General features: G+C 51.0%; 1 protein-coding gene across 1 annotated transcript in view; it reads left to right on the top strand.

The window, feature by feature from the left end:
• The first annotated feature begins 2,354 nt into the window (after positions 1-2,354).
• LOC144732336 (sodium-dependent noradrenaline transporter-like) overlaps positions 2,355-25,401 on the top strand; it is a 47,684-nt gene continuing 24,637 nt past the window's right edge. The window contains exons 1-6 of the mRNA XM_078613815.1: positions 2,355-2,627; positions 9,052-9,544; positions 15,405-15,536; positions 20,556-20,799; positions 22,869-23,007; positions 25,082-25,216. Of these exons, the coding sequence (XP_078469941.1) occupies positions 2,577-2,627; positions 9,052-9,544; positions 15,405-15,536; positions 20,556-20,799; positions 22,869-23,007; positions 25,082-25,216 (1,194 nt within the window). The 5' untranslated portion in view covers positions 2,355-2,576. The remainder of the gene's footprint in view (positions 2,628-9,051; positions 9,545-15,404; positions 15,537-20,555; positions 20,800-22,868; positions 23,008-25,081; positions 25,217-25,401) is intronic.

Consider the following 25,401-nt stretch of genomic DNA (forward strand, 5'->3'; position numbering starts at 1 on the left):
CACACACCCTAGACACACACACCCTACACACACACACCCTACACACACCCTACGCACACACACTCCACACACACACAGCATACACACACACACCCTACACACACCCTACACACACACACCCCACACACACACACCCTACACACACACACCCTACACACACACCCTACACACACACACGTGTTGCGTTGAGGCTTCTTTTATCGCATCGTGGGTGTGTGCTGGGGGTGATGGGGGGGTGATGGGGGGTGAGAGAGACAAAGACGGCCTTTGAGCATCACTATCAGCGCAATGCGCCGTGTTTACCCAGCTTGAGACATGAATCCCCCAATACAATTGTGGAGCGCACACGAGCATGGGATGGAAGGGGGGGGGGCAGAGAGCCCCCTCCCCTCACTGGCCCCCCCTTTCGTGAAGGCTGGGTTTGGGTGATTTGTGATTTGCGCTTATTTCACTCTCCATAGGCACACACACATAGAGTCACAATCACACACACACAGAGTCACACGCACAAACACACACACATAGAGTAACACACACCCATAGACTCACACATACGGACAAACACACACACATAGACAAAGATCCCCCGTGAAGCCTTAACAGACTGCTGGGGCAAGTGCAATTAGCGAGCAGCACCGATGAAGGCCAGAACGGCACACGAGGAGGTGGGTGGCCATCACCACGCCCGGCCGCCTTTGTCTCCCCAGTGGCGATGTTTAAACACCGCACCAGTCACTCATTTGAGGCTGAGTCGACCTAAGGGAGGCACAGGACCTGTTCAGTTCATCGTTACTGGTGTTGGCCGTGAGCGGGAATTGAACTTGGGTCGCCAGGTTCATTGCATAGCGCGCTAACCACGACACTACCGCTCCCCAGCACCACGCACACACACGGGCAAACACACCCACACAAAGACAAAGTTACCCCGTATGGTCTTAACTGTTGGGGCAAGTGCTGCTAGCGAGTATGCGAGGCGGTGGGTGGCCGACACCACGCCCGGCCACCTTTGTCTATTCCCAATGCTGATGGTTACACACCGCACCAGGTACTCATTTAAGGCTGAGTCGACCTAGGGGCGGCCCAGGACCGGTTCAGATAATCGTCCCTCTTGATAAAGAGTCCTGAGCCTCAGTGGCGCTTCCCTGCATCAATAAAGACGTCGTTTTTCAGTGTCATGTTCATCAAACCCTCGCTGATTCATAGGACAGCCGATCCGAATGAACGTCGTATTAGTTCCTGGTTATGATTCGGGGATAGTTACTCCAGTACAGGCTTTTTTTAATTTTAGTATTTTTCTTGTACGTTCATATTTTTCTCCAGAACAACAAGCGCTATAACGAATCGACGTTCTACGGGGTCGCGTTAAGCGAGGTCTGCCCCTATAAAGGCAACAACAAAGCAAAGGTAAAGCCCCGCAATTGCCCTCATACACCACTGCTGTCCACCACTGGAGCTGGACATTTGTGTTTGTTGTTTGACCAACTGCCACTCAGAACCCGACCAAGTTGCGTTAGATTCCTGGCCACGACTCAAGCGTCAGGGGCGAGTGTTCTCTGGCAATCGGTCCTGTACCTCCCCTAGGTCGGCTCGGCCTAAACTGGGTACTTGCTGCGGCGAAGGGGTGGGTGGGGAGCGCAGTCGAACGGGCGTGGTCCTGGCTACACAGCTCCCTCGTGACCCCGTCCCGTGCCTTAATAGGTGCTCGCTAACAGCACTTACCCCAAACGCACACACACAACAAAAACAACAGCAGCCAGTCCCCACCACGGCGCTTGTGCCAGGCTAGGTGCACTTCGTCTGAGGCCCTGGCGGAGGGGAAGGGCAGAGCAACTGTTTGCGCAATGCTGCGCTACGAACCCGGCGACCTGAGTTCGATTCTCGCTCACGGCCAACACCAGTGACGATTTTCTGAATCGCTCCTGGGCCTCCCCTAGATCGACTCAGCCCCAAACGTTTACACATGTGTAAACACATGTGTAAACATCGCCACTGGGAAGACAAAGGCGGCCGGGCGTGGTGCTGGCCACCCACCCACTCCTGCGCCGTGCCGGCCTTCATCGGTGCTACTCGCCAACAGCACTTGCCCCGACCGTCTGCCAAGGCTACACGGGGGATCTTTGTCAATTTTGTTTTGGTTAGTTACGTGGCGTGCGTGGACAGACTCCATCTCCCCCCACCACCACCACCACCCCAACCATCATCCCCTCCATCATCACCAGCAGCGCAACCACCACCGCCAGCACTCCCTCCTCCGTGGACACACCCTCCACTCACATTTAAAGCCATCTGCCTTTTGCCGCTCGAGGGATACGAGTTGATGGAGAGCTAACGTGGTGGTTGGTGGTGGTGGTCGTGGTGGTGGTGGTCGTGGTGGTGGTCGTGGTGGTGGTCGTGGTGGTGGTGGTGGTGGTGGTCGTGGTGGAATCTCTGTGCTCTTCACACGCGCGCGCACACACACAGACACACACAGTGTCTACTGCTTATATAAAGGCAAAGATCTCCCGCCGTGTAGCCTACATACACACACACACAAAGACATCTTTTAATCTGAGACTGCCGCTGCAAGATCAGCAGTCATGTTAAGATCCGACCGCTACACTTTTGCAGGCTTCCTTAAAGTTTTACACGTAAGTACTGTTGTGACGCGTCTCGCTTTCCCACATCGTCGTCGTCGTCGTCGTTCGGTCACGATCTCTCCACTGCTGGCTGGAAATCTCTCTCACTGCTTCCACCGTCTCGCTCCCGCACGACAGCTGATCCCCCACGCCGCTTCCATCTGCTCCGTCTTCTTCCCTCCTTTGGCTGCTCTTCTGCCACTCCCCCGTGCCGTTCATCGTCGTCGCGATCATCCCGTTATCCTGCCCGAGATCGCGCGAAACGTTTCCTAAACTGCTATCGAAAACGTTGGCTCCTCCGTTCGCACGCGTTATTATCAAAATGCCGCGCGAATGTGTATTTTTTTTCAAGTTATAAAACCGTGTTGGCAATCGCGTGTCACGCGAGTCAACAGCGCCGCCGTGTTACAACACCCGCACACAAATAGTCCAACTGTGTGCCGCGGTGTGAGCGTCAAATCGCCGTGGTCCACCTCGCTGACCGTTTGCGTTTGCCACGCGATAGAAATCCACACGCAGCAACGGCAGGCAGCCTCAGCTCAACAGCGAGCAGTAGGAAGAGGCTTTCGCGACCGATATCATCCACAATCGAGGGTTTTATGGCAGGTTAGACCGTGTAAATATAATAAATGTGTCGTTAAACCCGTCACCACCCGACACAGACAAATTTTTTTTACGCGATTTAACCGAAAAAAAACTATATTGCCAGGCTGCCTCCTTTACTGCCCTTGATCCAGAACGCCCGTCGCCCGAAACGTCGGTCTATTTTTAAACGTATCTGTTGTTTATGCAGAGCTGTTGACCTACCCTGTGCAGTTTGAACAAATGCAATCAAAGATCAGCACGGTTCAATACGCGCGGTGCGAAAGAAGTTCAACATTCATACAGATGCAGCCGCAGCTGTTGACGCTGAACCTGACTTTTATGTGAGTCTACGGGTCTCTATGTGAGTCTATGGGTCTCTATGTGAGTCTACATGTATCTATGTGAGTCTATGGATCTCTATGTGAGTCTATGGGTCTCTGTGTGAGTCTATGGGTCTCTATGTGAGTTTACGGGTCTCTATTTGAGTCTATGGGTCTCTATGTGAGTATATGGGTCTCTATATGAGTCTATGGGTCTCTATGTGAGTCTACGGGTCTCTATATGAGTCTATGGGTCTCTATGTGAGTCTATGGGTCTCTATATGAGTCTATGGGTCTCTATGTGAGTCTACGGGTCTCTGTGTGAGTCTATGGGTCTCTATGTGAGTCTACGGGTCTCTGTGTGAGTCTATGGGTCTCTATGTGAGTCTACGGGTCTCTGTGTGAGTCTATGGGTCTCTATGTGAGTCTATGGGTCTCTATGTGGGTCTACGGGTCTCTATGTGAGTCTACATGTATCTATGTGAGTCTACGGGTCTCTATGTGAGTCTACGGGTCTCTATGTGAGTCTACGGGTCTCTGTGTTAGTCAATCGGTCTCTGTGCGGGTGTATGGACCCTCCGTGTGAGTCGATGACACTGCACGAGTCTGTGGGTCCTCGTGTGAGTCTATGAGACTGCGTGAGTCTATGGGTCTCTGTGTGAGTCTATGGGTCTCCGTGTGAGTCTATGGGTCTCTGTGTGAGTCTATGGGTCTCTGTGTGAGCCTATGGGTCTCCGTGTGAGTCTTTGCAACACAACAGCTACAATGGGGTTCTACGTAGAGTCCCTCGGGCGGCTGAATAGGCGCAGGGAGGCGACAGCACGCACGGCGATGGAGCCTCTGTTTTGTCAAGAGAGTGCAGTTTGTCTCTGTTCAAGCGCGTGGATATAACTGGGGGGGGGGGAGCGGTGGTGCAGCGGTTAGCGCGCTGCGTTACAAGCCCAGCGACCCGAGTTCGATTCCCGCTCACGGCCAACACCAGTGAAGATTATCTAAACCGGTCCTGGGCCTCCCCTAGGTCGACTCAGCCTCTAACGAGTACCTGGTGCGGTGTGTAAACATCGCCACTGGGGAGACGAAGGCGGCCGGGAGTGGTTGTTTGCCACCCACCCCCTCGTGTGCCGTGCCGGCCTTCATAGATGGCTCGTTTACAGCACTTGCCCCCAACAGTCTGTTTAAGGCTACACGGGGGATCTTTGTCTTTGTTTTATAATCGAGGGTGGGAGGGTAATGCAGTGGTTAGCGCACTGCGCGACGAATCTGGCGAACCGAGTTCGATTCCCGCTCATGGCTAACATCGGGTTGCGAAAATCGGGGCGTGCCCTAAGTCGACTCAGCCTCAAAACTAGTACCCGCTGCCGCAACGGAGGAGAGACAAAGGCGGCCGGGGATGGCATCGGCCCACTACCTCGCCCATCGCACGTGCCCCGACCCTTCATAGGGACGCTCTCTCGCGGCGCTTGCCCCAAGATTCACACTCTTGGTTTTTTCGATAAAGTCACCATGTAGGTAAAAAATGAAATTAAAATTAATAAAAGTAATAATAGAAATAAAATAATATTGTAATCGTCGTTAGCCGAAACACAATCCCGAGTGTGCCGATAAAAGTGATGGATCACGAAAGTGAAACGTGATCAACTACAAAAGGCCGATTATTTCAATTGATCCCCCCAGCTGATCGATTGTTTTAGGGGCAAAACGCACGAGGATGATCCACTCATAGACACCCCGCTCAAATCATAGTGAGACTTCCAACATATACGTACATTTTCGCTCCAATCTACACATCGCAATGTTCTCAGTAGATACGTGAACACTCTTCACTCAGCAATATCGCTCACACGATATTCAACTCAGCTGGGGTGTCTATAATTGGATCCGTGTGTACGCGTATTTGTACTTAAGCGTTGTGTTTTTGTTTGTTTGTTTGTTAAAGAATCATCGACCGAAGTCACGTGGGATCGGAAAGTGTGGCACGAGATGAGACGAAGGTCATCTGCGGTGGCCTTCACAAACTCCTGTATTTAAGAACTTGCATCTTGGAATCCCTGCCTCACTTGATACAGCAAATCTGGCTGTGACGGTCCCACCTGATGACGGAGACTTGTGTTGCCTCCGAAACGTCGTGATTTATTATTTTATTAATTTTTTTTTATTTTCATTATTTATTTAATTTTTTTACCTACGTGACTTTACCGAAAGACATAAGAGTACTAACCTTGTAGTCATTATTATTTTTTTTAAGCACGCAGCAAATTAACGATACAATATCAAATATAATAGCTTTACAATTAACACAATTTGCGGGGATCGGTGCATACCTGTCAGTGCCTATCGCATTACAGACCAATTCAGATCTTATTAATCACCCCGTGCCCTTATAAATCTCAACGTTCATCCTACAACGTCCCATCACAAGGGAGAAACACAAACAAATAGACAAAAAAATATACGTATCTTTATATTCATATATGTATACATATTTTGCCCGTATTGAAACGGCTGTATGCCGCATGGACGTGAAAACTCAATTTCCCTGCGCAAGAATCCGGCGTAGACCGTGTGGGTTGACTGCTACGGCTGTGGCACAGCGGCTAGCGCGACCACCTGCGTTCAGTTCCACGTCTGCTACGCGTCGAACGGCGGTGGCCGAGTGACATCTTTAACATAAACACGGCCACGCACTCAGTTCCGCTGAACTGGTGGTCTGGATAAGGCCGAAAGTTTTTTGTTCGCGCAACGGAGCATCTGTTAAATCCGCCCCGAATCTAATCTGCAAAGTCTGTAAATTTGCCAGAAAATCTAAACGCAATTGAAAATTTAAAAAAGCGCGCCGGCCGAGAAAATAGCGCATCCCAAACAAAAAAAACAAAGACAAAGGTCCCCCGTATAGCCTCAGCAGACTGTTGGGGCTACGTGCTGTTAGCGAGTAGCACCTATTGAAGGCCGTCACGGCACATTAATGGTTTGAAGGCCAGAACCACGCCCGGCCGCCTTTGTCTTTTTCGTGGCGATGTTTACACACCGTACTCATTTGAGGCTGAGTCGACCTAGGGGGAGGCCCAAGACCGATTTAGATAATCGTCACTGGTGATGGCTGTGAGCGGGAATCGAACACGGGATGCCGGGTTCGTAGCGCAGCGTGCTCACCGCTACACTACCGCTCCCCACAAACACACACACACACACGACACTCACGCACACCCAAAACGCGCATGAAATGCGCTCAGCCTTTTGTGCATTTGGCCGTTAAACCATCGGCGGCTCCTGGAGAACTGCGCTGCATCGTGGGCCCTGTAGAGTGTGGAAGCGGAGACTCCGTGTGTGCGGTTGCCCAGCGGCGAGCATTGGTGTCCTTCTTCTTGGTTCTTTCGGTAAAGTCACGTAGAATGGAAATAATAAAATAATAAAAATAAAACATAATGAAATTATTCTCACGACGTTTCGGCCACAACGCAAGCAGCCGTCCTCAGGTGGAGAGCAGGTCTGTCGAGAAGACAGTCTGAATGACTCTGAGGACGGCTGCTTGCGTTGTGGCCGAAACGTCGTGAGAATTATTTTATTATGCTTTATTTTTATTATTTTATTATTTATCTTCCACGTGACTTTACCGAAAGAACCAAGAAGATGAATCCCTGCAGTCACGAAAGCTTTAAACCGAAACATTGGTGTCCTGTGCCGTCCAGAATGAGTTACGATTACGACGACGAAACAGGCCACGGGCGTCAATTCTCTGCATCGCTGCGAATGCTCTCCCTCGGTCACCGCTGGGTGGAATCTATTGCGATGGCGACCCAGCACGTAGTGGCCACGATGTGGATTAAAAACACGCAGTCGTGACTCGACGATTAAGCCGAAAAGGCGAGTTACTTAACAGAGGCGCCTTGACCCCAACACCCTGTGGCGAGCCTTGAAATGAAAAAAAAAACGACACCGATCATTTTTCGATTTAAAGCTTTCGTGACTGCAGGGATTCATATTCTTGTTTTTTTCGGTAAAGTCACGTAGAATGGAAATAATAAAATAATAAAAATAAAACATAATAAAATTATTCTCACGACGTTTCGGCCACAACGCAAGCAGCCGTCCTCAGGTGGAGAACAGGTCTGTCGAGAAGACAGCGTCTGTCTTCTCGACAGACCTGTTCTCCACCTGAAGACAGATTCTGTCTTCTCGACAGACCTGTTCTCCACCTGAGGACGGCTGCTTGCGTTGTGGCCGAAACGTCGTGAGAATTATTTTATTATGTGTTATTTTTATTATTTTATTATTTCCATTCTACGTGACTTTACCGAAAAAAACAAGAATATGAATCCCTGCAGTCACGAAAGCTTTAAATCGAAAAATGATCGGTGTCGTTTTTTTTTTCATTTCAAGGCTCGCCACAGGGTGTTGGGGTCAAGGCGCCTCTGTTAAGTAACTCGCCTTTTCGGGTTAATCGTCGAGTCACGACTGCGTGTTTTTAATCCACATCGTGGCCACTACGTGCTGGGTCGCCATCGCAATAGATTCCACCCAGCGGTGACCGAGGGAGAGCATTCGCAGCGATGCAGAGAATTGACGCCCGTGGCCTGTTTCGTCGTCGTAATCGTAACTCATTCTGGACGGCACAGGACACCAATGTTTCGGTTTAAAGCTTTCGTGACTGCAGGGATTCATCTTCTTGGTTCTTTCGGTAAAGTCACGTGGAAGATAAATAATAGAATAATAAAAATAAAGCATAATAAAATAATTCTCACGACGTTTCGGCCACAACGCAAGCAGCCGTCCTCAGAGTCATTCAGACTCTGTCTTCTCGACATACCTGCTCTCCACCAGAGGACGGCTGCTTGCGTTGTGACCGAAACGTCGTGAGAATTATTTTATTATGTTTTATTTTTATTATTTTATTATTTCCATTCTACGTGACCAAGAAGATGACACCGATCATTTTGGGCGATGCTGCAGCTCGAGGCAGCGGTGGCGTAGGTAGCGACAACAGCAAACACAAAACTCGACACGTTCCGTACTCCACGAACTGCTTGATGGGTTTATTTCATGATGCTCAAAGGCCGAGTGCTCTTCACACGTCAGCCGTCGCGATGGGAAAACATAATTCATCTGTCCCTGTATGTTGCGGGGAGCGGTAGTGCAGTGGTTAGTGCGCTGCGCTATGAGCCCGGCGATCCGAGTTCGATTCCCGTTCACGGCCGCCAACACCAATGATGATTATCCGAACCGGTCCTGAGCCTTCCCTAGGTCGACTCAACCTCAAATGAGTACCTTGTGCGGTGTGTAAACATCGCCACTAGGCAGACAAAGGCGCGGCCGGGCGTGGTGCTGGCCACCCACCCCCTCGTGTGCTGTGCCGGCCTTCACAGGAGCTCGCTAACAGCACTTGCCCCAACAGTCAGTTAAGGCTACACGTGGGCATCTTTGTCTTTGTGTGTGCGCGCGCTGAACTTTTTTCGCACCGCGCGTAGCCATCCGCGCCAATCGGACGTGGCGCGCCCGTTGACGTTTGCGCCCCCAACCTCCCGGACCCACGGCAGATCCGCAAGGGAGAGGGCACCGACACTCCGACACCGGCCACAGAAGACCCCGCTCACGCCAGACCCCTGGGCCAGGCCACGGAGGCTGCCCCCCGAGGTGCCGGGGACGCGGCGGCAGCGGCGGCGTCTGCGTCGTCTGCGCGCGGCCCCCAACACATCGAGATGCACGAGGCGGTGGGCAAGGGGCAGAACGGCGTTCGCTGCGCGATGCCCGACGACGACGAAGACGACTTCGGCGGCGACGCGGCCGTCGACGGCTCTAAGGAAGCCGGCGGCGGAGACGACGCGAGGAGGGTCGAGGGGGCGGAGGATGCGGAGAAGGACGTGAGGGAGGTGGTGGTGCTGGACGAGGCGGCGCTGCGAGTGGACGGATGCTCGGTGGAGCGAGAGACGTGGGGCAAGAAGATCGACTTTCTGCTGTCCGTGATTGGATTTGCGGTAGACCTGGCCAATGTCTGGCGATTCCCTTACCTGTGCTACAAGAACGGCGGAGGTGAGTGTCGTGTCGGTGTGCGTCCATCACTGCGTCCCTCTCTTCCCTTGTCCCTCCACGGTTGTGATGTTTGACATCATTTTAGAAAGCGTGGAGTTGGTCACGCATCCCACCCAGCGTTGGAGGCCAGAACTTGGGCGATTATTGGTAGCTCAGACTCTGTCTGCCTTGCTCCGTTCTCCCGCACCTCTGAATCATTGTCAGTCTCGCTCTTTTGGTTGCCCCGAATGAGCGGAAATGGTGCGTGTTCCAAATTATGAACTAGTTATTTCTTCTAGATTTGAAGCTTTCGTGACTGCAAGGATTCATATTCTTGGGTTTTTTCGGTAAAGTCACGTAGGTAAAACATCAAAATTTTATTTTATTTTTATTAATTTTGATGTTTTACCTACGTGACTTTACCGAAAAAACCTAAGAATAGTTATGAACTACTATCATCATCATCATCATTATCCATACAGACGCGTTGTGCAACGCCGAAACGCCGCCACGGAGAAAAGTAGATTGCAGAGCAATCAGAATTAAACGTAAATAAAACGCGTGGGATCTCAAACTAATTGGGATATCATTGACACAGCTACAGGCCGCAGCTGTCCAAGTGTTTGGTACATGGACACAGACCCGACACAAAGAAACACACAAAAACAAAGATCCCCCGTGTAGCCTGAACAGACTTTTGGGTCAAGTTCTGTCAGCGAGCACCTATGAAGGCCGTCACTGCACACGAGGGGGTGGGTGGCCAGCACCACGCCCGACCGACTTTGTTTCCCCAGTGGTGATGTTTACACATCGTACCAGCACCCATTTGAGGCTGAGTCGACCTAGGGGAGGCCCATGACCGGTTCAGATTATTGTCACTGGTGTTGTTGGCCATGAGTGGGACTCGAACAAAACAAAAACGAAACTTTTTATTTCACCAGCTAAGAAGGCCCACTGAGCTGTACTGCTCTATTCCAGAAGCGACCTGGCGATCACAAATGATTGGTCAACAAAGTGTCTTATCATCACGTGGAAATGTACAGCAGCCAAATACTCTAAAGGCGTGATGATCGGGAAGATGGGTGAAACATCCACGCAACCACAGCGAGAGAGGCACGCAGACTCCAAATATGCAGCAGGCGTCAGGGTCGGGATTGAACCCACGACCTCCTGCATACCAGGCGAGGTAGTTAACATCTCGCCACCACGTACACAGAGAACCACGCAGAGATTGACACCGAGAGGCAGAGAGAGGAGCACACGGGGTGCGTGAGCGTACGGTGAGCGAGATGCTTTCGGTGAGACTTACGGAGTGGAAGCCAAAGGAGGGAACGTGAACAAGCACACCCACTAGGAACCCAGCGAGATCACAGGGTTCCTAGTGCAGTGTGCCAACTGCTGCACTACCGCTCCCCATTCTGAGAGAGACACACATACCGACACATGGAGGCAGACACGGACGCGCGGAGGGATGGAGACAGACACAGAGACACACGCTGTGATGGAGACACGGAGACACTTGCCCTTTCATTGTGTCGGCAAATTCCCTTTTAATGAACCTGTAGCAATAAAGGTCCTGGACGTCAAAACCTTCAGTCAAGCTTTACTCAGTGGGAGATCGCTCCCTCTCTGCTGCTGCCCCAACTGCTTGGAATTTCTTTTGTCCACGAAATCCCTTTGTACCGAGGAGACAGTGGTGGAACTAGGGGGCGTTGGTGCATAGAAATGTAATGTTGTAATGAGTAATTATTATTGAATGTAGGGTCCGATTTAAACAGATTCACAGTTTAGACACCCACCCACCCCCCTCCGATATATCACTGGTCAACAACAAAAAAAACATTTTTTTCTGGCCTGGACTTTTGCAGCTGTTCTAGACTAATTTCAGGCTGCTGATTCCAAATCATCTGATCTCAGATTTGCTCTATCACATCATTTTTATGCTATCGGCATACCCCATTTTCATTGATTTTACCCGAAATTAACTCTGTCACTTATGATTGCAAGTTGTTGCGAGTCAGTGACTGCTTTAGTGTTAAAATATGGTGCTGTATTTTTAGGATAGTGTGTTTATAATATCATTTTATGTAGATATCCACATATATTTAATATTTTTCTTCTGCAGTTTTTATTGAAAATGCAATATTTGATATCTAAAAAACCTGATGTGATAGACAAAAACTGATGCCAGATTTGGAATCAGCACCCCAAAATTACCTTAAAACCGTTGGAATACCTTATGCCAGAACAAAGTGTGTTGACCAGGTGTATTAGGAAGCCACTGCAGCTATGCATCTTTACATCTAGACTGAGAACCTTGGGAGGTTCCTAGAACCCTCCTCCTTGATCCAACTCCAGGCTCAGGAATTCCCACTTCTCCCTCCGTCTCCCTCTCCGTCTTTGTCTCGCTCGCTGTGCTCCGGGCGGGCAGGGTGGTGGCGCAGTGCTCAACTCTCGCGCTGAAAGCCACGCGGGGCCTGGGTTCCGATTCTCAACTGAGGTGCCCTCTCCCTTGTGGGGAAGCTCTAATTTTCTCTCTCCCCCGGTTCTGTGTGGGGTTACCTCCGGCTTCTCCCGTTTCTTGACCCCATTGCTAAATAACAAAACCCATCTATGGTGTAACTGCTACCGGCCAAGTACATCCGAAATATTCTTGGTTCTTTCGGTAAAGTCATAAAATTATATAAATATTAAAAATTGCGATTTTTTATTGTTTCATATTTATATTAGTTTATTATTTCCCTTCTACGTGACTTTACCGAAAGAACCGAGAATATGAATCCCTGCAGTCACGAAAGCTTTAAATCAAAATTTACATCCCAAATGTTGACAAATTACCTGCAATTTACTCCAGTTAGGATTATACACAGCAGCATCAGCATCGCCCTGTGCACTGAAAAACCTGGTAGGACCCTCCTGAAAATGACTCCTGAGACTCATCGTGGCTCTCCTAGGCAAACAAACGGAATAATAAATTCCCCTCTCAACCCAGCCAATTTGAGAAGTTGACAACGCCATCTGATCCACAAACTTCAACTCCAAAGCTCTGGACTACAAGCTTGGCAACTCTGTGCTCTTGACTTAAAGAATGAATCTCACTTACAGCCCGTTGTCAATACATTGCTGGATGGATGTTATGTAGGTGATTGGGCAGGCATGTGATTGGGTAGGCAGGTAAATGGGTAGGCGGGTGATTGGGTAGGTCTGTGATTGCGTTGGTAGGCGATTGGGTAGGCAGTTGATTGGGTAATTAGTTAATTGGGTAGGTAGGTGACTGAATAGGTAGGTGATTGGGTAGTTAGATAGATGATTGGGTAGGCAGTGGATGGGTTAGGCAGGTGATTGGGTATGCGTTGATTGGGTAGATATGTTATTGGGTAGGTGATTGGGTAGGCAGTTGATTGGGTAGGTAGGTGACTGGGTAGGGAGGTCATTTGGTAGGTAGGTTATTGGGTAGGTAGGTGATTGGGTAGGTAGGTGATTGGGTAGGGAGGTCATTTGGTAGGTAGGTTATTGGGTAGGTAGGTGATTGGGTAGGTAGGTGATTGGGTAGGTAGGTGATTGGGTAGGTGACATTCCCGCCTCTGGCTGTCACTCTGTAAGTCTCACCGTAAGTAGTCTCACTCACCGTACGCTCACACACCCTGTGTATTCCTCTCTCTCTGCCTCTCAGCGTCTGTCTCTGCGTGCTTCTCTGTGTACGCGATGGCGATATGTTCTTTTCCTCGGATGGTATGCAGAATATCGTGGGTCTGATCCCGACCCTGACACCTGCTGTATATTTAGAGTTTGCATGTGTCTCTCTCCACGTGGTCGTGTGGATTTTTCTTTTGGTCCTCCGGTTTTTCCCTCCACATTTGGAAACATCACCCGTTTAAGTATTTGGCTGCAATGCATTTCCACTTGATAATAAGCCACCTCTTTGAACTTTCATTTATGATAGCCAGGTCGCTTCTGAAAGAAAAAGAGCCATAAAGCTCTTGTTGGCCATGTATCCTGGCCATGTGTCCTAGTCTAGCAGGTAACACACATGCCGATTCAAACTCCCTCCGTTAGGCTCATCTCCTTGCTGGCGGGTGAGTGATCGGTTAGAAGGGTGAGTGATCAAGTAGGCAGGTGAATGATCGTGTAGGTGGGTGAATTATAGGGTAGGCAGGTGAGTGATTGAGTAGGTGGGTGAGTGATCAGATAGGCAGGTGACTGATCGGGTAGGCGGGTGGGTAACAGGGCACGCGCGTGGGTGATTGGGTAGGTGGGTGAGTGATTGGGTTGGCGAGTGAGTGATCGGTTAGGCGGATGGGTGATCGGGTAGGTGAGTGAGTGATAGGGTAGGCGGGTGAGTGTTCAGATAGGCAGGTGAGTGATCGTTTAGGCGCGTGAATGATCGGATAAGTGGTGAGTGATCGGGTAGGTGGGTGAGTGATCGGATAGGCGGGCGAGTGATCGGTAAGGTGGGTGGTTGATCGGGTAGGGTGGGTGGGTTATCCGGTAGGTGCGTGGGTGATTGGGTAGGCGGGTGAGTGATAGGTTAGGCAGGTGAGTGATCTAGTAGACGAGTGAGTTTCTCCACGGACATGTCCGATGGCCCACACACGTATGTATGATGCTGAACTCCTTTTCCACCATGCATAGCTAAACCGTGCCAATTGGAGGTGCTGCAACCGCCGCTGCATTGTGGCTTCATCTATCTCTCTCTCCATCTCTCTCCATCTCTCTCCCCCCCTTTCTCTCTCTCCATCTCTCTCCACCTCTCTCTCCATCTCACTCCATCTCTCCCCCCCCCTTTCTCTCTCTCCATCTCTCTCCGCCTCTCTCTCCATCTCACTCCATCTCTCTCCCCCCCCCTTTCTCTCTCTCCATCTCTCTCCGCCTCTCTCTCCATCTCACTCCATCTCTCTCTCCCCCCCCCTTTCTCTCTCTCCATCTCTCTCCGCCTCTCTCTCCATCTCACTCCATCTCTCTCCCCCCCTTTCTCTCTCTCCATCTCTCTCCACCTCTCTCTCCATCTCTCTCCATCTCTCTCCCCCCCTTTCTCTCTCTCCATCTCTCTCCACCTCTCTCTCCATCTCACTCCATCTCTCCCCCCCCCCTTTCTCTCTCTCCATCTCTCTCCGCCTCTCTCTCCATCTCACTCCATCTCTCTCCCCCCCCATTTCTCTCTCTCCATCTCTCTCCGCCTCTCTCTCCATCTCACTCCATCTCTCTCTCCCCCCCCCTTTCTCTCTCTCCATCTCTCTCCGCCTCTCTCTCCATCTCACTCCATCTCTCTCCCCCCCCCTTTCTCTCTCTCCATCTCTCTCCGCCTCTCTCTCCATCTCACTCCATCTCTCTCTCTCCCCCCCCTTTCTCTCTCTCCATCTCTCTCCGCCTCTCTCTCCATCTCACTCCATCTCTCTCCCCCCCCCCTTTCTCTCTCTCCATCTCTCTCCGCCTCTCTCTCCATCTCACTCCATCTCTCTCTCCCCTCCCCTTTCTCTCTCTCCATCTCTCTCCGCCTCTCTCTCCATCTCACTCCATCTCTCTCCCCCCCCCTTTCTCTCTCTCCATCTCTCTCCGCCTCTCTCTCCATCTCACTCCATCTCCCCCCCCCCCTTTCTCTCTCTCCATCTCTCTCCACCTCTCTCTCCATCTCACTCCATCTCTCTCCCCCCCTTTCTCTCTCTCCATATCTCTCCACCTCTCTCTCCATCTCACTCCATCTCTCTCCCCCCCCCCCTTTCTCTCTCTCCATCTCACTCCACTCTCTCTTTATCTCTCTCCACCCCTCTCTATCTCTCCATCTCTCTCTCTCTTCATCTCTCTCACTCCATCTCTCTCACTCCATCTTACTCACTCCATCTCTCTCTCCACCTCTCACTCCATCTCTCTCCCTCTCTCACAGGAGCGTTCCTCATCCCCTACGTACTCTTCCTCGTCATTGCTGGCATGCCGCTCTTCTACATGGAGCTGGCGCTGGGCCAGTTCAACCGGCAGGGAGCGGCCAGCGTCTGGAAGATTTGCCCCCTCTTCAAAGGTAAAGCCGAGGCCACGGCCGCACCCGGGGCCGTGCAGCGTGGCCCGGCTGGTGGCGCGTTGGTGCCGAGGTTCACCGGTTCGGGTCTGGCAGGCCGCTCCGGTTAACGCCGCACGCCTCAGCTCAGCCGCGAGATGCACCGTGCGTTCGCTTCGCGTTGAAGGTTGCTAAACTAAAACTATCTTTCATCTTTGACGGGTATGGCCCTACTGAGCTTAACCAGCTCATCACGTGAACATTGATATCAGCCAAAATACTTTGAACGCACGTTTCTAAATGTATTCTGTGATTGGTGCTCTGTACTGAAGCAGCAGGAGCTTCTGCTACAACAGCAGCTACAGCAGCAGCAGCAGCTACAGCAGCAGTGATTTAACTGATGATGTGCACGTACGTCATCGTACGTGTACATCGGAACAGAACCCGAAGAAAAACAATTTTTTTTTATCAGTACTGTGGCACGTGGCACAGTTTGGAGCCAGCTATCATAGAGTGGGGTCGTGTCGCTACAGTTCTCTGCGGTGAGTAGAATATATTTAAAAACAATAGCGCTACACTTCTTAATGCTTAACCGCTTGCGCGTTCCGTGATTCGGCGGTGAACGGGACCCACCCCACGGTGGCGAGATGTTAACTCCGTCACCTGGTATGCAGGAGGTCGTGGGTTCGATCCCGACGCTGATGCCTGCTGTATATTTGGAGTTTGCATGTCTCTCTCCCAGTGGTCGCGTGGATTAAAGAATCAGAATATTTATTTACACCGGAGGAATCCGATGAGCAATACATCTCTTTTTCACAGATGTCTATTTGGGATGGGTAAGATTTTTCTGAGTGTCTTCCAGTTTTTCAACCTCCACAGTTAGAATCAACATGATGCGTGTAGAGTATTTTTCTGCTTTCCATTTCCTCACGATGAGACAATTCATTGAGCTATCATTTGTGGCCAGGATTCTACTTAAAAAGAGCTATATAGCTCAGTGGGCCTTACCTGGTCAAATTAATTAATATTTTAATTTTAGCTTAACTTGCAGTCGTGGAGTGGGGGTCTGGGTGTTGTCCCGTATATCGGTGTAAGCCTAGGGGGTCTTGGTGTCTCTGTGTCTCAGTGTAGGCATGAGAGGTCTTGGTGTCTCTGTGTCTCAGTGTAGGCATGCAGGGTCTGGGTGTCTCTCTGTCTTGGTGTAGGCGTGACAGCTCTGGATATTTACGTGTCTTGGTGTAGGCCTAGGGCGTTTGGGTGTCTCCATGTCTCAGTGCAGGCGTGAGGGGTCTGGGTGTCTCCATGTCTTGGTGCAGTCATTGGGGGTCTCCGTGTCTCCGTGTCTCGGTGTAGGTGTGTGGGGTCTGGGTGTCTCCATGTGTCAGTGTCTCGGTGTAGGCGTGTGGGGTCTGGGTGTCTCCATGTGTCAGTGTCTCAGTGTAGGCGTGTGGGGTCTGGGTGTCTCCATGTGTCAGTGTCTCGGTGTAGGCGTGTGGGGTCTGGGTGTCTCCATGTGTCAGTGTCTCAGTGTAGGCGTGTGGGGTCTGGGTGTCTCCATGTGTCAGTGTCTCGGTGTAGGCGTGTGGGGTCTGGGTGTCTCCATGTGTCAGTGTAGGTGTGCAGGGGCCTCCATGTCTTCGTGTATGCATTGGGTGCTCTGAGTGTCTCCGTGACTTGGTGTAGGCGTTGGGGGTCTACGCGTCCAAGTGTCTTTGTGTAGGCTTCCAGTGTCTGGGTGTCTCCACGTCTCGATGTAGGCATGTGGGGGTCTCTGGGTCTCGGTGTAGGCATGCAGAGGTCTGCGTGTTTCTTTGTCGGCATGCGGGTTCTGGGTGATCCCCTGTCTTGGTATAGGCGTGAGGAGTCTGGGTGTCTCCATATCTCGGTGTTGGCATGCGGTGGTCTCCATGTATTGGTGTAGGCGTCCAGGCTCTGGTTGTTCCCGTGTCTCAGTTGAGGCATGATGGTCTGTGTGTCTCTGTGTCTTTGTGTAGAAATGCGGGGTATGGGTGTCTCCCCATCTCGGTGTAGGCATGTGGGTCTGGGGGTCTCCTTGTCTTGATGTAGACTTAGGGTGTCTGGGTGTCTCCGTGTCTCAGTGTAGTCGTGGAGGGGGGTCTAGTTTTTCCACGTCTCGGTGTAGGCATGAGGGGGCTGGGTGGCTCCGTGTCTCATTGTAGGCGTGTGGGTGTCTCCGTGCCTGGACGTAGGTGTGAGGGGGTCTGAGTGTCTCCCTGTCTCGGTGTAGGCGTGCGTGGGTCTGGGTGTCTCCATGTCTCTATGTAGGCATGTGCGGTCTGGGTGTCTCCATGTCTCTATGTAGGCATGTGCGGTCTGGGTGTCTCCGTGTCTCGGTGTCGGCGTGAGTGGGCTGGGTGTCTCTGTGTCTCGGTGTAGGCATGCGGGGGTCTCCATGTCTCAGTGTGGGCGTCCAGGTTCTGGTTGTTCCCTTGTCTCAGTTTAGGCGTCAGGGGTCTGGCTGACTCCGTGTCTCAGTGTAGGTATGCAGGGGTCTGCGTGTCTCCATGTCTCTCTGTAGGCGTGCGGGGGTCTGCGTGTCTCCATGTCTCTGTGTAGGCGTGCGGGGGTCTGCGTGTCTCCATGTCTCTGTGTAGGCGTGTGGGGGTCTGCGTGTCTCCATGTCTCTGTGTAGGCGTGCGGGGGTCTGGGTGTCTCTGTGTCTTGATGTAGGCGTTCGGGGTCTGGGTGTCTCCGTGTCTCTGTTTAGGCCTAGGGGGTCTAGGTGTCTCCGTGTCTCGGTGTCGTTGGGGTCTTGGTGTCTCTGTGTCTCTGTGTAGTTGTGTGGGGGTCTGGATGTCTCCACGGTGTAGGCGTAGGTGCTCTGGGTGTCGCCAAAACTAGGTGTAGGCGTGCGGGGTTTTCCGTGTTTCGGTGTTGGTGTGCGGGTTCTGGGTGTTCCTGTTAGGGGTCTGGGTGTCTCTCTCTTAGTGTAGGCGTGCGGGGGTCTAGGTGTCTCCTTGTCTCGGTGTCCGGGGGTCTGGGTGTCTAAATGTTTCGGTGTAGGCCTAGGGTGTCTAGGGGTCTCTGTGTCTCAATGTAGGCGTGAGGGGTCGAGGTGTCTCGGTCTCTCGGTTTAGGCATGTGGGGTGTCTGGGTGTCTCCATGTTTAGGTGTGGGCGTGCAGGGTCTCCATGTTTCGGTGTAGGTGTGTGGGTTCTGGGAGTTTTCCATGTCTCTGTGTAGTTGTGCAGGCACTGGGTGACTCTGTGTCTCGGTGCAGGCATGCGGGGGTCTGGGCGTCTCCACGTCTTGGTGTAGACATGCGGGGTTTTCCGTGTTTCGGTGTTGGTGTGCCATTTCTGGGTGTTTCCGTGTCTCAGTGTAGGCTTTCAGGGTGTGGTTGTCTCCTTGTCTCGGTGCAGGCCTAGGGGGTTTAGGTGTCTCCCTGTCTCGGTGTCGGGGAATCTGGGTGTCTCTGTGTCTTGATGTAGGCGTGAGGGGTCCGAGTGTCTCCGTGTCTTGATTTAGGCCTCGGGGAATCTGGGTGTCTCTGTGTCTTGATTTAGGCCTCGGGGGTTTGGGTGTCTCTGTGTCTCAGTGTAGTCGTGTGGGGGTCTGCGTGTCTCAGTGTCTTGGTGTAGGTGGTTGGGGTTTGGGTGTCTCCATCTCACTGTGTTGTCACGCGGGGTCTGGTTGTCTCCGTGTCGCGGTGTAGGCCTTGGGGGTCTGGGTGTCTCCGTGTATGTGTGTAGGCATGCATGGTCCTGGTGTCTCCTTGTCTCTGTGTAGTCGTGCGGGGTCTGGGTGTCTCTGTGTCTTGGTCTAGGCATGTGGGGGACTGGGTGTCTCCATGTCTTAGTGTAGGCCTATGGGGTCTGGGTGTCTCTGTGTCTCGGAGTAGGCATGAGGGGTATAGGTTTCTCGGTATCTCAGTGTATGCCTGCGGCGGTCTGGGTTTCTCCATCTAACTGTGTTGTCGTGTGGGGTCTGGTTGTCTCCGTGTCTCTGTGTAGGCATGATGGGTCTGGGTGTATCCGTGTCTCTGTGTAGGCATGATGGGTCTGGGTGTATCCGTGTCTTGCTATAGGTGTGCAGTGGTTAGTGTTTCCATGTCTATGTGTAGGCATGCCAGGTCTGGGTGTCTGTGTCTCGGTGTAGGCATACAGCGGTCTGGGTGTCTCCATGTCTGCTTGTAGGCGTGCGGGGGTTTCCGTGTTTTGGTGTTGGTGTGTGTGTTTTGCGTGTTCTCGTGTCTCGGTGTAGGCATGAGCGGTCTGGGTGTCTCTGTGTCTTCGTGTAGGCTTAGGGGGTCTGAATGTCTCCGTGTCTCCGTGTCGGTGGGTCTGGGTGTCTCCGTGTCTTGGTGTAGTAATACGAGGGCCTGGGTGTCTCAATATCTCAGTGTAGGCGTGCGGGGGTGTCCATGTTTCTGTGTAGTCATTCGGGATCTGGGTGTTTCCATGTCTTTGTGTGGACGTGAGGGGTCTGGGTGTCTCCGTGTCTCGGGGTATGCGTGCGGGTTCTGGGTGTCTCCATGTTTTGGTGTAGGCCTCGGGGCTCTGGGGGTCTCCGTGTCTTGATGTAGTAATACGAGGGTCTGGGTGTCTCAATGTCTCAGTATAGGCGTGTGGGGGTCTCCATGCCTCGATGTAGGCCAGCGGGCGTCTGGGTTTTTCTATCTCTCTGTTTTGGCGTTCGGAGTCTAGGTGTCTCCATGTCTCGATGTAGGCTTCGGGGGTCTGGTTGTCTCCGTGTCTCGGTGTTGGCATGTGGGTTTAGGGTGTCTCCGTGTCTTGGTGTGGGCGTGCTGGTGTCTAGGTGTCTCCGTGCTTTGGTGTAGGCATGAGGGGTTTGGGTGTCTCCATGTCTTAGTGTAGGCATTGCGGGGTCTCCGTGTAGGCATGCGGGGGTCTCCGTGTCTCGGTGTAGGTGTGCGGGTGTCTAGGTGTCTCCGTGTCTCGGTGTAGGCGTTGGCGATTCTGGGTGCCTCCACATCTCGGTGTAGGCATGTTGGGGGTCTGGGTGTCTCTGTGTCTCCGTGTAGGCGTGCGGGGATCTGGATGTCTCCATGTCTCCGTGTAGGCGTGGGCTACACGGTGATCCTCATCGCGCTCTACGTCGGCTTCTACTACAACGTGATCATCGCGTGGTCGCTGCACTACCTCTTCTCGTCGTTCACGGGCGACCTGCCGTGGACCCACTGCAATAACTCGTGGAACACGCCCAACTGCACCGAGTACCACTCGCCCAGCTCCCCCCGGCCCCCCCGCAGCCTCCACACAAAGTACGCCAAGTACAAGAGCACGCCGTCAGCCGAGTACTACGAGTGAGTAAGAGCCCCCGCCGCCCCCCCCCCCTGCCCCCCCCCACCCTCTTCCCCCGACACCCCCTAGAATCTTCTTGGTTCTTTCGGTAAAGTCACGTAGAAGGGAAATAATAAAATAATAAAAATAAAACGTAATAAAATAATTCTCACGACGTTTCGGACACAACGCAAGCAGTCGTCCTCAGGTGAAGAACAGGTCTGTCGGAAAGACAGCGTCTGAATGAAACACCACCAGGCTTGGAGCGTATATTTAAGCTGGGTTGGAGGGGGAAGAGCGGCTTGACAAAAGCATTTGCTAGAATATAAAACAAACAAATATCCCCTATGTAGCCTTCGGCAGACCTTTGGAACAATTGCTCATTTAGCGAGCAGATTGTTGTTTGGGGTGGGGGAGGTGTGGAGGTAGCCTGGGCACACGCTACGAACCCTCCGGCAAAGAGAGAACCGAGTTTGATTCCCGCTCGCGGCTCCACCAACGGGCCAAATTGACGATTACCTGAACCCGGACCTGCGCCTCCTACCTAGGTCGACTCGGCCTTGAACCAAGCGTGACGTGTGAATGTACGTGGATGAACAAGAGCAAGTGTTGTCAGATATTCGTCGCTGGTATTGGCCTCAAGCTGGAATCCAGTCAAGTGCTTGAGTGGCAACGATTGTCCCGGTTTTCAAGATCGCTCTGCCCCCAAACCTCCTGCCATGGACCACGAAGCGCACCTAGCCTGGCACATGCTCCCTGGTGCCATCACCGCCACTTGTTGGTGTATGGCGACCGCTGTTATCGCATTCTAAACTATAAAACTCAGTATTCATTTTACCAGGTAAGGCCCCCTGAGCTGTATAGCTCTGTTCAGAAGCGACCTGGCCACAAATGATAACTCAACGCAGTGGCTTATCTCGTGGAAATGTATAGCAGCCAAATACTCGAAACGTGTTAGACTGATTCTAATTGTGGAGGGAAAAACTGGAGGACTCGGAGAAATTATCCATGCGACCACGGGGAGAGAGACACACAAATTCCACATTTTCAGGCGTCAGGGTTGAGATGAAATCCCACGATCTCCTGTATACCAGGCGAGATAGTTAACATCTCGCCAATGTGGCTAACGGTAAGGCCTAGGCCTTGCATTAATCAGGGTGCTCGCTATGCTCACAAACAGCACTTGGCCCAACAATCTTATTATAGTCTCGTTATAGTCTTATTATAAGTAATCGGATTCCTGCAGGATGAATACAAATTTTGATTCTGATCAGTCAACCTCTTGGCACCTTAGTCTATCCCATGATCTCCTGCACCTAGCCTGGCACCATCAGTCAACCTCTTTGCACCTGGGTCTGTCCCATGATCTCCTGCACCTAGCCTGGCACCATCAGTCAACCTCTTTGCACCTGGTTCTGACCCATGAGCTCCTGCACCTGACTATCGATACCTACATGCCGATAGTTTAATTTGTATGTGCAATGTTATTGAGCAGCTGTGTTGTCTTGGTGTGGTGTTGTGGTTGATGTTTTGTTGCAGCAATGTATGTACTTATGCAATTTGTACCGAGATATTCAATTTATTATCATTTATTTATTTATCTCCGCCTCATTACCTTTAACTCTGTTGGACATCTGCAAACAAAAGCTTAATCGGTTCATTGGATTCTGTTAAATATATAATCTATCTATGTTTATCTTACCAGGTAAGGTCAACTGAGCTGCAATATAGCTCTTTTTCAGAAGCGACCTGGCTTTCACAAATAATAGCTCAACGAAGTGGGATTATTACCAACACGTGGACGTTTACAGCAGCCGAATACTCTGAGCGCGTGACGACGTTGATTCTAAATGTGGACCGAAAAACCGGAGGGCACGGAGAAAAATCCACACCACCACGGGGAGAGCGAGAGAGAGAGAGAGACACTCCAACTCCAAATATACAGCAGGCGTCAGGGGTCACGATTGAACCCACGGCCTTCGGTCTAAATACAAATTCTGATATTGAAGGCTATGCATGGCACGCGCGAGGAAGGTGGGTGGGGGGGGGGGATGGGTTGCCATCATCCTCGTCGTCTTTGTCCGCGTTGCAGGAGAGGAGTGCTGCACCTGCACGACAGCAGCGGTCTCAACAACCTGGGGCTTCCTCGCTGGCAGCTCACCATCTGCCTCTTCGTGGTGCTGCTCATCCTCTACTTCAGCCTCTGGAAGGGCATCCGGACATCGGGCAAGGCGAGAGCTCGGAGAGTTTCGATTTAAAGCTTTCGTGACTGCAGGAATTCATCTTCTTGGTTCTTTCGGTAAAGTCACGTAGAATGGAAATAATAAAATAATATAAATAAAACATAATAAAATAAATAAATTTCGAATTTAAAGTTTTCGTGACTGCAGGGATTCGTCTTTTTGGTTCTTTCGGTAAAGTCACGTAGAATGGAAATAATAAAATAATATAAATAAAACATAATAAAATAAATAAATTTCGATTCAAAGCTTTCGTGACTGCAGGGATTCATCTTCTTGGTTCTTTCGGTAAAGTCACGTAGAATGGAAATAATAAAATAATGAAATAAAACATGATAAAATAATTCTCACGACGTTTTGGCCACAACGCAAGTATCCGTCCTCAGGTGTAGTGCAGGTCTGTCGAGGAGACAGAGTCTAGACAGGCTACTTGCGTTGTGGCCGAAACGTCGTGAGAATTATTTTATTATGTTTTATTTTTATTATACAATTGTATTTGATTATGTTTTATTATTTTATTATTTCCATTCTACGTGACTTTACCGAAAGAACCAAGAAACTCGGAGAGTGTCGATGCTGGCGCGATCAATAACACTGGTCAACACACTTTGTTCTGGCATAAGGTATTCCAACGGTTTTAAGGTAACGTTGGGGTGCTGATTCCAAATCTGGCATCAGTTTTTGTCTATCGCATCAGGTTTTTGAGATATCAAATGTTGCATTTTCAATAAAAACTGCAGAAGAAAAACATTAAATAAATGTGGATATCTACATAAAATGATATTATAAACACACTATCCTAAAAATACAGCACCATATTTTAACACTAAAGCAGTCACTGACTCGCAACAACTTGCAATCATAAGTGACAAAGTTAATTTCGGCTAAAATCAATGAAAATGGGGTATGCCGATAGCATTAAAGTGATGTGATAGAGCAAATCTGAGATCTGATTTGGAATCAGCACCCTGAAATTAGTCTAAAACAGCTGCAAAAGTCCAGGCCAGAATTTTTTTATTTTTGTTGACCAGTGTAATTGAGCCATGGGTGTCCGTATGTACGTATGGCTGCACGCATATTGGAGGGTGGACAAGCAACAGGAAAATGTGAAAGTGCGTTGGTGTTGTTGAAAGAGAGGAAGAGAATGGCTTGACAATGACGACGATGAGAGATTGGTGCCAGGAAGATGTGGCCGCTACTTGAGCATGTTGGCACAAGACAGAGAGGAAAGTGGAAACAACAAATGACGAAATGTGCAGTGGACACCTACGGCCCGTGGATGGTGATGATGATGTATGCCGCATTGTACGTAGCCAGCTGTGATAATCGGAGGTGCGGGTAAATAACTCCGTAGGTGTATGAGAAAGTCTATGGGTCTCTTCGTAGGTTTGTGACAATCTCAAGTCCATGGGTCTCTATGTAAGTCTATGGGTGTCTCTGTAAGTCTCTTAGTCTGTGAAGTCCATGGGTCTCTATGTAAGTCTATGGGTGTCTATGTAAGTCTGTGGGTGTCTATGTAAATCTATGGATCACTCTATAAGTCGGTGGGTCCCTGTGTAAGTCTATGGGTTTCTCTGTAAGTCTCTTAGTCTGTGAAGTCCATGGGGTCTCTATGTAAGTCTATGGGTGTCTATGTAAGTCTATGGATCACTCTATAAGTCGGTGGGTCCCTGTGTAAGTCTATGGGTTTCTATGTAAGTCTCTTAGTCTGTGAAGTCCATGGGTCTTGATGTAAGTCTATGGGTCAACTATGTAAATATATGGGTCTCTATGTAAGTATATGGGTCCCTTTGTAAGTCTCTCTGAAAATCAGTGGGTCTCTATGTTTGGTCGTGTGGTTGTGGTGGTGGTGTGTTTGTGGTGGTAGTTGTGGTGTGGTAGGTGGTGATCTTGATGGTGTTTTAGTGGTGGTTGTGGTGGTGGTGGTATGTTTGTGGTGGTGGTGGTAGTTGTGGTGGTGGTGGTCTTGATGTTGTTTTAGTGGTGGTTGTGTGGTTGTGGTGGTGGTGTTTTAGTGGTGGTTGTGTGGTTGTGGTGGTGGTGGTTGTGTGGTTGTGGCCCGCAGGTGGTGTGGATCACGGCCACGATGCCGTACGTGGTGCTCACCGTGCTGCTGGTACGCGGCGTCACGCTGCCCGGAGCCATGGACGGGATCTACGAGTACCTCAACGTGGACTTGCGCCGCCTTCGTCAGCTCTCGGTGGGCTGCTTCCCGGCACACCACGTCCAGTATACACCTCACTACGCCCCTGGCTACTTATTCACCTGTCGCCTCTACTCCCATCCACACATATTGCTACCTCTCCCCTCTCATCTCACTCTACTCCCCTCCACGCACTCTCCTGCCTCTCCCCTCTCATCTCACTCTACTCCCCTCCACGCACT

Source organism: Lampetra planeri, chromosome 42 (assembly GCF_965212315.1).
Source record: "Lampetra planeri chromosome 42, kcLamPlan1.2.h2, whole genome shotgun sequence".
Taxonomy (NCBI): domain Eukaryota; kingdom Metazoa; phylum Chordata; class Hyperoartia; order Petromyzontiformes; family Petromyzontidae; genus Lampetra; species Lampetra planeri.